The sequence below is a fragment of the Gadus morhua genome, chromosome 3, assembly GCF_902167405.1.
Source record: "Gadus morhua chromosome 3, gadMor3.0, whole genome shotgun sequence".
NCBI lineage: Eukaryota > Metazoa > Chordata > Actinopteri > Gadiformes > Gadidae > Gadus > Gadus morhua.
This window is the reverse complement of record NC_044050.1, coordinates 12811600-12828524: the sequence shown is the minus strand read 5'-3', so window position 1 is coordinate 12828524 and position 16925 is coordinate 12811600. Positions and strand designations below refer to the sequence as shown.

At 46.8% G+C, this 16925-nt stretch overlaps 2 protein-coding genes across 3 annotated transcripts; one reads left to right on the top strand and one right to left on the bottom strand.

Moving 5' to 3' along the window:
- The first annotated feature begins 690 nt into the window (after positions 1 to 690).
- On the top strand, positions 691 to 3369 carry LOC115540608 (lysozyme g-like). 2 transcript variants are annotated; one of them, XM_030352051.1, is made up of 5 exons: positions 691 to 936; positions 1141 to 1227; positions 1372 to 1580; positions 1904 to 2048; positions 2940 to 3369. In XM_030352051.1, exons 1-5 carry the CDS (start codon positions 933 to 935, stop codon positions 3095 to 3097), a joined length of 603 nt encoding a protein of 200 aa, XP_030207911.1. In that variant the 5' UTR covers positions 691 to 932; the 3' UTR covers positions 3098 to 3369. The 2 variants fall into 2 exon arrangements, with proteins under 2 accessions (XP_030207911.1, XP_030207912.1); XM_030352052.1 differs by lacking the exon at positions 2940 to 3369 and adding an exon at positions 2723 to 2931.
- Positions 3370 to 8698: 5329 nt separating this feature from the next.
- On the bottom strand, positions 8699 to 11553 carry LOC115541041 (aerolysin-like protein). The gene is made up of 3 exons (XM_030352756.1): positions 11364 to 11553; positions 9600 to 10098; positions 8699 to 9279 (listed from the first exon to the last, which is right to left on the bottom strand). Exons 2-3 carry the CDS (start codon positions 10086 to 10088, stop codon positions 8809 to 8811), a joined length of 960 nt encoding a protein of 319 aa, XP_030208616.1. The 5' UTR covers positions 10089 to 10098; positions 11364 to 11553; the 3' UTR covers positions 8699 to 8808.
- Between the last annotated feature and the right edge of the window lie 5372 nt (positions 11554 to 16925).

Here is a 16925-nt window from a genome sequence, read left to right as displayed (position 1 = left end):
AACCCACAGCTGATTGCAATTCTTATTGCAGCCTGCAGGGTTATGCGAGAAACATACGGAGGGACGCGGTCGCTGAGCTGCCCTGCCCCGACATTGCATGACACGTTGAACTCGAATCGCCACCATCATCCAAAATTTGATGTCAACAGACCAAAAATAGTTGGAAAGCGTAGAGAAACTATAGATAGTTAATGTAACAATCACATTATTAAAAATAAACTTGGAGCAATGATTTACTGAGGAACAATTTCCTCAGTAAATCAATTTTTTTGGAGCATATACTTTAGCAGGGAGTTCGCTGCCCCACCTGCCCATATGGACGGCACGCGCCTGCACCTGACTACGGCTAAATAAATTATAATTACAATTAAATGATATGTGTAGTCACAAATCTGCTTTCTCTCTTTTAATTTACTCATTATTTTTGCAAAGTGGATCCAGTAACTAGATACTATGAATCTTTTTTGACAAGTTGGTTTTTCTAAAATATGATCAGTAAGCCGTAAAAAATTGTACACATAATATATGTATATAAAAATGTCAACACACCCTACTCTTTCAGCAACAGAGCTAGCCATCATCAGGGGGAGAGGGAGAGGGAGAGGGGCGCACACACACCCTCGGGGACTTGACTCTCACTCTTACAATAAGATTAGTTTATGGCAATGTTTATGAGCAGAACACAGTGTTTAATGGGGGGAAGGTCCATCTCATTGGTTTCTGTGATAGGGAATCCAGATACTCTCTCTATATTTCTTCATCTTCTTTCTCTCTATCTATCTTGACCTCTACATGTGACTGCTGTCTTTGACTAAGAGTGAAACCAAAACTATTTGAACAAAACTATTTAATCGTCGTAGACGAGAGAAAGAAGCAGGAACACCCAAGACGTCTCTTCTTCTGCTGCAAGGAACTCTAGATAGATATCCAACATGGGTAAGAATTCAAAAAAGCTCTCATCAGAAAAACTAGCCTATAGGAAGATTGTTTTATTGTCTTAACAGGTTTCTTTTTTTAATCCGACATTACACAATTAGACATTAGTAGGCTAAACAACTATTTATGTCAAAATGATTCGAGCGAATGTTATGTATGTTGATAATATTGTAAATAATATTTTCATCAACTGAATGTGTCTAGACACATTCGGAGACATCTTGAAGGTTGAAACAACCGGAGCGTCTGAAGAAACCGCGGTTGCATACTATGATAGGAATCTGCACAAAGGTAGGGGGCTGCTGGTCCACATACCACCGTACAATTACTAGGTTCCGCATAAAACCATTCATTTTACTGAGGAGAGAATCATGTCGTGAACGTTGCACTGTCAAGTGACAAGACAGTACCGTGAACATATTATCTCTCTCAAAGGTGTAACGGCATCGGAAATAATGGCTAAAGAAGATTTGGATAGTATGAAAAAATATAAGACCATCATTAAGAATGTGGCGGAAAGACGGCATGTTAACCCAGCTCTCATCGCTGGCATCATCTCCAGAGAGACCGAGGCCGGTTTCTCCATCAAAAATACTAAACCTCCTGGTTGGGGGGACAAGGGTAATGCCTTTGGACTGATGCAGGTAATAAGCCTACATTGGTGTTAGGTTGCTATCGCATATTATCAAGGCAAGGGGTCTGATGTGGTGTGAAATACCCATTTCACTGATCATGACACACATGGTTCTAGTCTCAAACAGCCCCAGCATTTATGTTAGCAAACATCTAATATTCTATGAATATAATAGGCATGAAACCTCTAGTCCAGATGGACAGAACCATCCGAAGCTCACCCAATGGCAAATATGTTTTTATTTAATTAGAAATGAATAAGTGGTAAATAATCAAATGTGACCTGATAATGTGTCTATGGTTGTGATATGCAACATGGCTTCCTCCTATGCAGATTGATAAGAGACATTATGACATACCAAAACATCACGGCTGGGACAGTGAGACGCACCTGGACTATGCCACTCAGATCCTGGTCACTTTCATTGGACGGATCAAGCGCAAGTTCCCCAGCTGGACCGCAGAAGAGCAGCTGAAGGGTTTGTCTCATTCATTAATTATTATTAGTTCCTTCTCTGACCATAGACTCCCTGCACTCTTTTAATTTTTGAGAAGTGTGGTTGAAGCTTCTGTAGGTAAGATTTGACAGTTCAAATAATTTTCAATTGTATTTTATTTGTATAGCCCTTAATCACAGGTACAGTCTCCAAGGGCTCAACAGGTCTGACACCCCCCTGACCCTAGCCCCCCAGAGGGCAATAGAAACTCTCTTAATAGCAAGGAAGAAATTTTGAGAAGCAATGCAAAGTGGGGGATCCCTCCTTCCTGGGATGATCAGGAGTGCAAAGGGTGCCATAATTGAAACATACAGGCAAAACATTTTAAATCGGTGATGGGGTGCTGGCCGGTTAAACGTAAGGAGAGTCCAGGCCTTCAGTTGTAGTTTCTGTAATATGTCAAGCATCCAGTCGCATTCACCGCAACACTCTAAAACAGACAGCATAATGAATTAGAAGGGGAAAGTGTATGTAAAACATGTAGACTACTGCTAATTTAGTGACTACACATACAAACACGAACAAACACGCGACAATTGTAAAGAGAGAGAGCAGAAGAGGGGAATATTTTTTAATTAACTGTCTAGTAGAAACTGTCTCATTCTTTAATTATTATTAGTTACTATTCTGAACACAGACTCCCTCCACTCTTACAGAAGAGGAAGAGGAGCAGAAGAGGCGAATATTTTTTATTCATCTGCCAAGTATCTGGAACCAGAACCGATATTCTCACAGCGCCTTTCACTCACTAATAGCTGAAGGACGGCGATGCCATTTTGATCAAATTAAACTGAAAGAGTAGCTCTGAAATCGTACCTACAGCGCCTTGAATCTACATTCTGCCATAACACTGCCACTTATGTTTGACTGCAGGAGCACTCGCAGCCTACAACAAGGGAGACGGTGTTGTTCACTCCTATAAAAATGTGGACGAGAATACCACAGGAAAAGACTACTCCAATGATGTCGTTGCCAGAGCCCAGTGGTACTGGGATAATCTTTTTAAGCCTTCTTCTTTCTGGCCATGGTAGCGTTTATGAGCAGAACACAGTGTTTAAATGGAGGAAGATCTATCTAATATGTGTGTGTGATAGGGAGTCCAGATATTGGACTCCCTATCTGTTCTATGGTTGTTCGAATTAAAATGACTGGACTAGGGATGGGCATGATTAATCGACGATCGACTAATTGATCGTTAAGAATTACGTCGATTACAAGTTAGCACGGAGGTATTTGTGCATCACGGCAACGTCGGTCCCCTCAGAGCGGGTGTTTTCGGCGGCTGGACTGACGGTCACCAGGCTGCGGTCGCGTCTGACCCCAGAGCATGTCAACATGCTCATCTTTCTGAACGAAAATCCGTAGACTGGTTGGTTAAGTTATAACATGATTGTTTTTTTGATATTATTATTGTTATTATTTTGGGAAGAAACCTGGTTGTGTTTATTTTTTGTTATGTTTATCTGCATCGGCTTCGAGCTGCATGCTCCGTTGCTTAGAGCAGATTAGCGCATAACTATTGAACGGATCTGGTTTAACTGAGTTGTTCATCTGATAATAAAGATCCCAATGAGGAAAACACGTTGCATTTGTGTTTTCATTTCATTTTGAATATATATATATTTTTACATTTTAATGTAAAATATTAACGATTAATCGACTAATTGATCGTTAATTCTCCCGACGATCGACTAAGACAACTTAATCGAATGCCCATCCCTAGACTGGACTATACCATTCGATTCGATTATAAAAAATATATTGCTGTAACTTATCAAGCATGAGTTCCACTAGCCTACCTATGCTCCCCAAATAGCTAGACATTTCGTTGGGTGTAAAACGAGCAGTAGGCATTCTGCTCCGCCTTTGAAAAAACGAAGCTCAGACGCGCCGTTTAGGAATTTTCCCCGTATGTCGTCATAAAGGGAGATGCCACCTCCCCTTTCTCTGCCTTGCCAGCCCATAGAATTTGGCCCACCAATGAGATACGACGGTGCGAGCGCCACGTGTGTGTGTGTGTGTGTGTGTGTTTGTTTGTTTGTGATTACACACACTGTAACACAAGTGTTGTACACTTCTTCGTTATTTGGATAACCGTTCTGCTGTTGGTGTTATGGCGCATAACACGTCGGACTCTCGTCTCTGGTATTTCCACAACGAGACTCGTAGTGGGGGTTATCTCAGCCATGGTTGAGAAGGAATTGGGGGAAAGGAACTTTGGCTTTGACTCCCTGAAGTACATGAACCACGACCTGGAGGAGGAAGGGATTGTTGCCCGCGAATGTCTCCCGCTTGAGCTCTGCTTCCCGCTGCCAAGGGACCACCGCCTCGGTGCTGGCCGCTGCAGGAGGCGGTGGTGCCTAAGCACTGCCGAGGAGGTGGTCCCTCGGCAGCGAGGCTCCGGCGGGAGACAACCGTGGGCAACAATCGCGGGCAACAATCCCTTTCTCCTCCATGTCGTGGTTCAGTCTACTTCAGATTGATGTGGAAGTGGAAGAACCAGAGACGTCGGAGAACCCGACGCAGTCGTTTGAGATTCATAATATAGTCTGGAGGCTCACAAAGCTTTTGGCCGTGATCGTGATTTCGGTGGGGCAGAAACTAGGCAAGGCAAGGCAAGGCAAGGCAACTTTATTTATATAGCACTTTTCATACACAAGGCAGACTCAAAGTGCTTCACATATAAACATTGTCATACAATAAAATAAAATAATAGATAAGTAAAAGAAAAACATATGCAAAGAAATGGTTAATATAGAAAAAGGCATTTTAGTATTAAAATAGAAAATAAAGGCAAAGTTAAAAAAAGCTTTTTAGAAAGTGCAATGTATTTAAGATTTTAGCAGAAAGCTATAGCAAACATAAAAGATATATAAACTACTGGCGTATGACCACACCCACAATTTATATATATTTTTTACATAATATATTTTGAGCTACATTAAAACATGTTAACTAAACTAATTGTGAGAAATTAATTCTTTTTTTTTAAAATAATTAAAAATAAACGAATAGCCTAATGTTACTGCACGCTTTTGAAGTGCCATCCGCAACACTGGTCATATGATGTCCCTTATAGGGAAGTTATTTCTTCCCTATTTTATTTTAACAACAGGCTTAGCGAGTGTATTGCAAATACATGAAAAGTAGAAATACAAGTCATCAATCAAGCAGACCTTCGATTTGGAACTTGGCCCGACGATGTGTGCAAATCTCTTAATAACAACACTTTTGAAATCAGATATTTCTCAATAACAGCTGTTTAAATCAGGTATGAAATCAGGTATGCAATTTGAATACCTGCTGAAATAAATAAATAAATAGTCTTCAATGCCGAAAGATATAGGCGGAGTAATTCGATTTTAAACAACAACAGTCCTAGAATATGACCATGGGGCAGACTACTTTAAGCAATTCTTATTGCAGCCTGCAGGGTTATGCGAGAAACATACGGAGGGACGCGGTCCGCCTTTATTATGTCCATGGGTCCGCCGCCCCACATTGCATGACACGTTAAACTCAACTAGAATCGCCACCATCAATTTGATATCAACAGACCAAAAATAGTCGGAAAGCCTACAGAAACTATAGATAGTTAATGGGACAATCACATTATTAAAAATAAACTTGGAGCAATGATTTACTGAGGAACTATCCTTTTTGGGAGCATGCTTTTGCAGGGAGTTCGCCGCCCCACCTGCCCATATGGACGGCACGCGGCTGCGTGAGTGAGTGAGGGAGAGAAAGAGATGCACTCCTAAATCATTTCTTCACAGGTTGTACAACAAATGCAATATGTACAACAAAAAATGAAATTTAATTTCAAACAAATTTGCATTAAGCTCTGTGCATGTGACAAAAGGCAAGAGCTTTGTAGGAACACAACCAATTAAACACAAACGAGACTGACTTGGTTGGCTGATTGGGCAATCAGATTTATCCAGCCTACGCACATAGCATGCACGCACACTCACAGAGCCAGACACGACAATGACGAACAAGTTTGTGAGTGGTCTGCAGAATACAGTGTAACATAGTTTCTTTAGAATTATATAAACTATAGCCTACGTGGACCGTAACTCCGCACCCCCTGGCGAAAATATCTTCCTGCGCGTCTGCATCCATGCGTTTCTAGTCCTCAGTCCCAACGTAACGGTCGACTCACGTTGCAACCTAGGGAAAGCGCGTCGCTAACGTGTACGCTTGTATTGCAGTCAACGAAGATAATGTTTTTATCAAAATACTCATTTTAATGAAAGCACAATGGAAATTGTAATTGAGTACAGAGTAGAATTCTAAATCAAATATTTACTCGAGTAAGAGTAAAATTACAGACTTAAAAAAGGAACGTGAAAATTTTTCTTTTTTACTAATTTGCGTTACTTGTAATGCATTACTACCCACCACTGCCTGTGAGGCCCGACCCTATCCAGCTGTAATATGTAGAATAGTCAACACCTATACTATCCTAGTAGTAGCGCCTGTATATAAGATAATCAATATCCCAGATTTACTTGAATAACACATTTTTAAAAAGCCATACCAGGTTATGTTTGTTATTGTGTAGTGTTACTTGGTTGCAATCCGTTATTTCTGTATCACTGCATTGACAATGGGACTGTTGATTTTCTTTGAGACAGTTGTTTACAGGTTTCCTGACACGACGACGATTGAACGCCTGAAGGAGGCTCACATGATGTGAAAGTAACCTCTCTATGTGAGCCGAGCCCTTGACAAGGAGGGACGAGCCTTGGGTTCAGGAATTAGGGTGCACTCACACTAGGCCATCTGGCCGTGGCCGTTTTCACACCTAACCGTGCTCAAATCTGCCAGTGTGAGTGTGGCCAGTCTGGCCAGGCCAGGCCAATTTGGCCACTTGGGAGAGGTGTGCTGCTACGGTACGGGCCGCTACGGTACAGACGCTAATGAGCCGACACGCGCACACGCACGGCTACGCAACCTGAGCTGGATGACGTATAGTCCATGCGACGACCACGGACATAATAAAGGCGACAAGCCTTCTTTCCCATTAAACGGTAAACATATATCCAAACAGACTCAGCAAAGTGCGAACTGTGTTCGCTGTGTTGTTGTCCATTGTTGTTAAAACTCTGACTGGCGGCAGACTTTATTATGGTCCATGCAGCGGACGCTTGGTGATGACGTTTTACTTACGACGTGATGACGTATGTACAAGAGCCTACCGTGGCCAGGCCACAGTTGCGACGGCCAACAGCCACGGCCAGATGGCCTAGTGTGAGTGCAGGCCAGAGAACAATGGGGCCATTTGAGCACGGTTAGGTGTGAAAACGGCCAACGGCCACGGCCAGATGGCCTAGTGTGAGTGCACCCTTACAGGTCCCGATGGCGACAGAGGAAACAAGAGCGGCGACTACAAAAATGTCCAAAACCACCCACATGCACCAGCGCACCAATACATGAAGATCCCCTGAGCCATCCAATGATCCATGATTTTGTATTTTTTACTTTTAATGCATGCTGCAAATATATGTCGCCTAATTTTTGTACCTTTCACTTTATGCTAACGAAAATGTTATAACTTTGTCACATATAACTAGAAGTATTAGTTTGGATTTTTATGAATGCTTTTATCCATATGCTTATTGTTGTATTGTTGACAATGACCTGTATTTCCTATGAGACCCACCAAGGTGAATGCCGTCTCAGTATTAGGGGGACGCGTTGTGGTTTATCTCCACTATGGAGTTTTTCCACTTCGGTCAGTGGGGTTGATGATTTTCCTACTTTGACTATGTTCTCGTTGTGGTAAATGGTGCTTATGACTTACAAATCTTATTTTATGGCCATCTGAGATGGCCAAGGAGGGATTGTTACGTATTTTAAGTACATAAGCTGCTCCCACATAGCCATTAGGAAGCAGGATCGAACACACAAGCTGCATTACCCTCACATAGCCACTAGGAAGCAGGATCGAACACTTAAGCTGCAATAACTACTCCAGCCACAGATGGCAGCACCTTTAGACAGGGGCGGAGCCATTACGTCACCCCGACCCACTTCACATAGGCCACGCCCACTTGACGGGAAAAAGCGCGTGTTTGAATTGGAGAAGGCAGAGACTATAGGTAACCGCGGGGAGAACCGGGCTTAAGCCCGGGGCTTGAAGCTCACGATATTGTCCCTCACATGCGTTCGATACAAATCCCTCCCTTAAGCTTCATAGTTAGGCTGAACTCTTTCCGTGTATTGGGGACAGAGGTCACCCTAGTTTAGGGAACCAACATGTTTTGTCCTATGAAGGTGTGCCTTCGGCTGTATTGCTGTTTTTCTGTTGGCAATGTACTGTATCTTTGGAACAATTGTGTAATGAATTATCTTTGGCACTATTTAGACTATTACCTGTCCCGGATTTACTGAAGCAATTTAGCATAAACCTCAACTTTTAAAGCAATTAGCATCTGACTGGAAGTGTGCAGAAACGTATTATCTTTCCAGGCTGTTGGACTGGAAAACTAAATTATTAACAGCATAAAGAATATTTGAATTGAAATTATCACTTACTAAACTGAAACGTTAAATAATGGGATCAGCTAGACAGACAAATTTTCATATTGTTTTACAAGCTCTGAGGATGGACATGGAACCACAAGCAGGTTTAAGGTGATGATTTATTTATCTGCGACAGTCACTCTGCATTAGCAATCAAACCAATGTTAGGCAATCAATATTAAAACTGTGCACAGTAAGATATTGATATATCTTATTCAACATTCATAACTTTATCAGACTCAGTGGCATTAACATTCACTGCAGTGAAAGCCACACCATTGTAGTTGCCGGTGGATTTGAAGTTCAGCTCGCTGCCATTCATGCATCTGATCTTCACTGTGCCTGAGTAGGGGAGGTCGATGACTGCTCGTCCCACTGACACGTCAACTGAAATGGTCTTTCCTGCCGGGACCGTCACATTGATCTCATCTGATTCGGTTATGGTCTCTTGGTTGGTCATTGAGGAGGTCCGCTCCGCTCCCGCGGTCACGCTATACCCACTAGACACCTCCACCACCTCCGGGATCCCTGCTGTAACACTCATGCTGATGGTGGCCTCAATCTTAACCGTGTTGCTCCAGGTGGTAGACTTGGTCACAGATCTGCTGTACGCACATTTATGCTCTTGAGCCTCAGTAGTGCTGTTGTGATAAGACACAGATTTGATGTATTCTTTGTTTACCTACAAACACAAAAAAAAAATGCATATAGGCAACACACAAAATAATACTTAATAACCAGTACAGAAAATATCAACTCATTTATTTAGTCTAACATTTAGATTTTAACACTTTATTAATCTCCCAGGGGAGAAATTCAAAAGATTTAAGTGCTGACACTATTTTATTGACCTAATGAAATTAAACAAAATACATAACTGTCAACCCCTTATCTTTCAATTGCTTTTCGGAGTTAATAAAGAAACTCTTGTTAATTGAAATGTATTGACCCACTTAGCCTGCCATATTCAGACTCAGGTCTTCCACACATAGCAGCACTCACCTTGGGTGTGTACAGGGCCAGGGTGGGATAGGTCATGTCGGTTAGCATAGACGACTTGATGGCATTGATGAAGAGGAATCCCATTGCGTCGATGTCTGAGCCAGCCTTCCCCTCCAACCCCAGGCAGACTCCAGACCCCACATCGATAGAGTACTCGGTCTGCAGTCCCCAGTCATTCATTTTCTCGAAGAACTTGTTTCCAGAACTCGTCCAGAACTTGATGCCACCCAGACGTGTTCCGGCACCGTTCCCCCACAGGGACAGCTTGGTGATGCTCTCGTTAGGTTTGAACGTAAACTCACGGAAACTGTTACCCTTTCCAAAGGTCTGCACACGCCCGTCGGTCAGTTCTGCCCGCACAGCTTTGATCTGGCTGCCTCCCACTTCCACTCCAATCTTCTTGAGGGTGGCACCATTGTCACGGCCAGTGAATTCAAAGTCATGGCCTCCCCGTCCACCGATGAGGTGCAGTGTAGTCGCCGATGCCATGTTTAATAACCTGAAACAGAAATGTGCATCAATATATTCATGAATCCTCCAAATGCTCGACAAAAGATTAAGACATTTGGAGCTGTAAAAGGAAATCGAAGGACAAGATCCAAGGGCGAAAATTATGGACAACTAAAGCTGGCGGTGTTTATATATAAAATACAAAAATTAAAAGGGTTGGCGTTAGCACTATACCATTTCCTATGCTAACACATAGTATGAATATTACCGTACATGTATAAACATTACCAGGCCATTGAATAACGCGCACACACACAGTGTGTGTGTGTGTGTGTGTGTGTGTGTGTGTGTGTGTGTGTGTGTGTGTGTGTGTGTGTGTGTGTGTGTGTGTGTGTGTGTGTGTGTGTGTGCGTGCGTCGCAATCGGGAGAATTTCCGGTGGATCGTTAACGTTTTGGGGCTGCCGGGGATGATTACTGCAGGATAACAATATTGTGTTTATAAAAGTTCCTTGCTACGCTGTCCAGCCAGCCAGAGCTGTGCGCTCGCAGCCTCTGACTCACTGTGACTGAGTCCCACATACAAACACACGCAAGCACTCACAAACTTTTAACATCGCAACCAAGTGAAATCTAAATCATGTTATTTAACGTATGGCCTTGCTGCCCCGGCATGTGGCCTTTTGTGCCCTACAAAATTGCCCCGCTGCAGCCCAAGTGGCCTTGCCCCTAAAAACACGAAATTCCCGACCTGCTTGAGGGTACAATATAGCTAATGGGGATTAGTAATGTGTGGGTTGATTCCGGTCATGCGCATTGAGTGCACTCTGAGGTAGGTAGACGGACAGGTAGGCCATCCAGTTTAATTACTTGCTCTAAAAATAAATCCACGGTTCTGGACCTCGGTGACCTCAGAGCTGGCTACGGGCATCATATGAAGCAGAATTTACTTATATTAGAAGCCAGCAAGCATGACTGTTCCCCTTTAAGTGGTACGATGTAAGAGCTGTTATTGTTGTCTAGTTGGAGTTGACTGCACCTGCCTCTGTATCGCTGCAAAAAAACGCAAGCAAGAATTACAGTAATTTAAATGCAGGATTTTACTGTAGTTGGTTGAGGCGGAGTTCATTCTGAACTATTTTGTTTCAAACGGCAACGATTATTTTCCTTACGGATTATTCTGCAGATTATTTTCTCCATTAATTGATTGATTCTTTAGTTCATAGAAATTCAGAAACTAGTGAGAAATACCGTCGGGATTACCCAGAAATCAAAATCCCATAGATCCCGGTTAGACCACCCTGGATCCTCCTTACCTGTGCTGGTTGCTCCGCTCTGGTCTTTCTTCCCTTTCCAGGAACTAATGGAATCGTCAGTATGGATCTGACCTCACTGTAGAGAGCTCTTTGTGAGTCTTCTCTTATAGCCGACCCTAACCACGCCCCTCTGCCCACACAACACTGCAGTGATGACACCAGAGATGTTCGGTGAGAAAAGTAGAGTGAAGTTAAGACAAGTTGTCTGCCAGTTAACAGTTTAACTGGCACAGTTTTTGGCACCGCAAAGGTGGAACAAGATCCTTGTCGATGTCAGGCAACCAGTTCTCCCATAAAGATTCGATCACCGATAAGTATCAACAGGATTTATTTAAATGACGGCATGAGAATATTTTGCATGGTAAATCTTTGGCATGAGCCCCGTCACTGATCCAGGATGACGTGCGGACTCGGCGTATCCTGCCAGGAATAGCAGGGGCAGAGCCTTCCCCTGGACAAGTAGACTGAGGCAGACCTGGTGGTGGTGGGGTGGATGGAGGTGCATCGAACGAAGACCTGAGCAGGAAGGAACATATGTTAGACTACTCTTTATAGAGCAGGTGCGGGCAGGTGATTGGTAGTTGGTGATTGGTGATTGGCGGCCAGCTGCGCGTGATTTGAGTCCTCCTGGTAGAACTACCAGCAAGCTTAAAGGTCCCATGACATGCTATTTTATGTATTCTTTAATATAGGTATTAGTGGGCAACTAACACAGTATTCAAAGACGTTCCCGAAATTCAGCTGTGGTGCAGAGTTACAGCCACTCCGAGCCAGTCGCACATTGAGCTTCCCCCAAATGCGCTGTTTTGGTGTCTGTAGCTATAATGCAAATGAGGAGGAGCGAGGCGGGTCAAGGAGGAGGGTGGGGGTGTGGCCCAGAGCAGCTTGCAGCCACGGTACCATGCGCTCTGTTTACAGTGGATGTATCGCAATGGTGAGGCGCACACAGCCTTTAGCCGTGTTCTGTAAATATTCTAGAACACACGGGAGTCCTGGAGCTCTATATCTAAATATTATCATATAGCCTACATAGATATATCATATAATATATATTATCACGGCCAAAAGCTGTGTGAGCCGATATTATGAATCTCAAACGACCTCGTTGGGTTCTCCGACGTTCCTGGTTCTTCAACGTCCTCATCAAAGTGAAGTAGACTGAACCGCGACAAGGAGGAGAAAGGGATCGTTGCCGGTCATAGGAACCTCCGCCTCCGGCGGTGGTCCCTCAGCGGGGCTCAAGCGGGAGACATTCGCCGCCAACAATCCCTTTCTCCTCCATGTCGTGGTTCATGTGTTTGAGGGAGTCAAAGCCAAAGTTCCTTCCCCCAATTCATTTTCAACCTTGGCTGAGATAACCCCCAATACGAGTCTCGTTGTAGAAATACCAGAGACGAGAGTCCGACGAGGAAGTGTACAACACTTGCGTTACAGTCCTGGAGCTCTATATCTAAATAATATCATATAATACATAGAAATCTGTATCATTTAATACACATTATCACGGCCAAAAGCTGTGTGCGCATCCAGACGATATTATTAATCACAAACGACTTTGTCGGGTTCTGCGACGACTCTGGTTCTTCCACTTTCACATCAACCTGAAGTCGACTGAACCGCGCGCTGCCTGCTGCCGGCTGCCCGCTGCCGGGCGATGGTGCCTCGCGGCAACCGGCGGCAAGTCGCAGTTCATATACTTCAGCGAGTCAAAGCCAAAGTTCCTTTCCCCAATTCCTTCTCAACCATGGCTGAGATAACCCCCAATACGAGTCTCGTTGTAGAAATACCAGAGACGAGAGTCCGACGTGTTATGCGCCATATAACACCAAAAGCAGAACGGTTATCCAAATAATAAGGAAGTGTACAACACTTGCGTTACATTCCTGGAGCTCTATATCTAAATAATATCATATAATACATAGAAATCTATATAATTTAATACATATCATCACGGCCAAAAGCTGTGTGCGCCTCCAGACGATATTATGAATCACAAACGACTTTGTCGGGTTCTGCAACGTCTCTGGTTCTTCCACTTTCACATCAACCTGAAGTCGACTGAACCACTCGCTGCCTGCTGCCGGCTGCCCGCTGCCGGCTGCCCGCTGCCGGGCGATGGTGCCTCGTGGCAACCGGCGGCATGTCGCAGTTCATGTACTTCAGCGAGTCAAAGCCAAAGTTCCTTTCCCCCAATTCCTTCTCAACCATGGCTCAGATAACCCCCACAACAGTCTCGTTGTGGAAATACAAGACACGTCAAAGAACCGGCAAGAAACACTTGCGTTACAGTGTGTGTATTCACACACACACACACACACACACACACACACACACACACACACACACACACACACACACACACACACACACACACACACACACACACACACACACACACACACACACACGTGGCGCTCGCACGGTCGAGTCTCATTGGCGGGCCAACGTCTCTGGGCGGGCCAGGCAGAGTAAGGGGAGGAGCTGAGATTCTTGGTGACGTCATGAATACAGACATTCCAAAAAAGCGCGCTTGAGCGTCCGTTTTTTCAAAGGCGAGCCGAACAGCTAGTGCTCGTTCTATTTCATGTAGGCTACGCCGTCTAGGCTTCGCCTTATGGGCTTGTCCCAAGCGCGCTGAAAATTCAAACTATGCACCTATCAGCGTGGGCACCGCCCACATTTCCCACGGTATCGTGTATATAGCACGGTGCATACCGTCGCTCATCCTCCCTTTTCTTTCAGCACTTGTGCTTGTCAGCAGATTAGAGAACTACCTAAAAGAAGATGTCTTCAACGGAACAACGGATCTCCCAAGCCGGTGGCAGCGGCCCGGGAGAGGCCTCGGACAAACGGCCCTTTTCAGGGCCACCTGAAAGCGCTCCTGGGGCTAGGTCCTTCTCAGGACTCCTTTGCGCCTCCTGTCCCGCCTCCCTGGCACCGGGTGACGGGCACGTGGCGTGTTTTCGGTGCCTCGGCGCCGACCACGCAGCGGCTGCTATGGCGCCCTCTGTCTCCTGTGTCTCATGCCGGGAGCTGTCTGAAGAAGGGATCCTCTCCAGGCACATCTACTTCTCCCCTGCGGTGGACCTGGCTGACGCCATTGACCTGTTCAGGGCCAGCCCGGACTACCACGATGGCGTCATCGACGCCGACGACGACGCTGTCTCAATAGACGACGTCTTCGACGACTCGGCGTCCGGTGTTTCCCACTCCCGGGTTTCAACCGCCACCGCCGTGGAACGAGAGAGACCGCGCCGGATGGCCGATCTCTTCGGGGAGATCATGGGTGAGGCGGCGGCCATCAAAGGAATTCCTATGCCGGCCCCGCCTCTCGCCCCCATATCGGATGATATGCAGGGCGAGTGCTTTCGCACCCCATCGTCTTCCCGACGGGTTACCCAGTGCCCCTTGTTCCCGCCTGTGCAGCACTTTTTTAGTGCTGCCGGTGGGGACCCTTCTACACTGAAGGCCCTGGTGAAGTCCTACACGGATTTCACCAACGTGGAAGGGTGGGCCGATACTCAGGCGAGGGATGCCTCCCCTGGCAGCGCTTCTCTGTCCGGGCGCCGGATGGCGCCCTAACGAAAAGCCGCTGCCCCCCGACCGCCTCCAGAAACAGATTGTCGGCCTAACGGACAGGGTGTTCGTTTGTGCCTCTCAATCTGCGGCGGCGGTCAACAACATCGCCATGCTCTCCTCCGCCATGGTCTCCTTGTCGGCTGACCGGGAGGCCTACGGCCCGGAGGAAGCCGCAAGATGGCTGGCGGTTTCCCGCTTTTCCAGCGCCATCCTCCAGCTATGCCAGCCGATAGCCGTTTCGGCCGGCCGGCATATGGCGTGGGCAACTATGATTCAGCGAATCATATGGCTCTCCCACACTGCGGTGCCGGAACGGGAGCGGGCCAGCCTGGTCCAGGGTCCACTAGCGCCGGATGGCCTATTTGGTCCCTGGTTCTCCGAGGTTCTCGCGCACCAGCAGTCTGTCCGTGAGAATCGTTCCCGGTTCGGGGCGATTCTCACGGGCTCCTCCCACCAGCAGGCCGGGAGGAAGCGGGGTCCAGGCCGGGCCCAGCGTTCCAGGGGACCGCCTCCGACTCCAGCCCCGGTGCCGCAGCAGCAGCAGCAGCAGCCGCGGCCGCCGCCACCGCGGACAGGTGGAGCAGCGCCACGGACCGGGAAGTTCCGGAAGCTGGCTCAGACTTTTTCCTTCCCTAATAAAGAAAAAATTAAAGACCGTTCGACTGAACGGCAGTACATGGTACCCAAAGAGCGATATTCCTTAGGCCACCTGCGTCCTACGCTTGTGGCGCGTTCCTCCATGTTGCCTCTTTCCCCCCCTCAGCCCGGTGGCTGTAGGGTGGCGGTCGGACGGCGTGTTCACATGGCCTCTGGTTCACCTGCTTCTAAGAAGCGGCGATACTTGGAGCCTCGTGGACGGATCAGAGACTCGTTGCACGAGCCCGTGGATGCGGCCGCTCGTACCGGTCCCCTGGTTCCCCACATTGTAGGTGAGGAGACGGGTCCGCGCGCGGTCACGAGCGCAACGTCTAGACAGCTCGTTGTTTTTACAGCGGCTGGTTCTGGTACGTCTCCTACGCTCGCTGAGCCTCCTCCCTTTCGTGGGAAGCCCCCCTTGGTTCACACGCAGTGTGGAGGCGGTAGGGGCAGAGGAATATGGTTTATTCCTGGACGGTCTTCCTCAGCTGTCGGCTCGCCCTCTCTCCAACTGCTATGCGTGTTGGCAAGAGCGGTGCGTTCCGCCATCGTGGTTGGACACCACGTTGAGATGGGGCCATCCCATACAGTTCAAGCGTCGTCCCCCACCCTTTATGGGGTTGGTGGAGACCACGCTACGGGACCCGGCTGCGAGCACGGCTCTGGCAGCAGAGGTGGCACGTCTCTTGGTAAAGGGGGCCATCACTGTCGTTCCCCCCCACGAGTCTCACCTAGGTTTTTATTCCCGCTACTTCCTGGTTTCCAAGAAGTCAGGGGAAATGAGACCTATTCTGGAACAGATTCGTTGCCACGAGGAAGTTCAGAATGCTCACGGTCGGAGCATTGTTCCGGTGTGTGAGAGAGGGCGATTGGTTCACATCCCTGGATCTCAAGGATGCTTACTTCCACGTCCCTGTTCGGCAGGTGCAGAGGAAGTTTCTCCGCTTTGCCTTTATGGGGATGGAGTACGAGTACCAGTGTCTGCCGTTCGGCTATTCCCTGGCTCCGCGCACCTTCTCGAAGTGTGTGGAGACGGCGTTGGAACCGCTCAGGCGTCAGGGGAAGAGGATTCTCTTCTACCTAGACAATCTGCTTATTCTGAGCAACTCAGAAGAGACCGCGAGAAGGGACACCATGTTGGTTGTAAACCATCTCTCTTTCCTGGGTTTTGCCATCAACTGGGAGAAGAGCTCCCCGCTCCCCAGCCGGCAGACAGTCTACTTGGGGCTTTGCCTAGACTCAGCCACCATGACTGCGATGCTTTCGCCTCCTCGGCGAGACGCCATCCTGTCGGCGCTCTCCCGTTTTCACGTCGCAGAAACGTGACCGCACTGTCCACCATGCGCC

Excerpts from the sequence above, each read along its gene's own strand:
- LOC115540608 (XM_030352051.1), top strand. Across the intron at positions 1,228-1,371 it reads TGATAGGAATCTGCACAAAG|GTGTAACGGCATCGGAAATA; the intron begins GTAGGGGGCTGC and ends TCTCTCTCAAAG. Across the intron at positions 2,049-2,939 it reads CGCAGAAGAGCAGCTGAAGG|GAGCACTCGCAGCCTACAAC; the intron begins GTTTGTCTCATT and ends GTTTGACTGCAG.
- LOC115541041 (XM_030352756.1), bottom strand. The coding sequence starts at position 10,088 with ATGGCATCGGCGACTACACTGCACCTCATCGGTGGACGGGGAGGCCAT. Across the intron at positions 9,280-9,599 it reads TGGCCCTGTACACACCCAAG|GTAAACAAAGAATACATCAA; the intron begins GTGAGTGCTGCT and ends TTGTGTTTGTAG.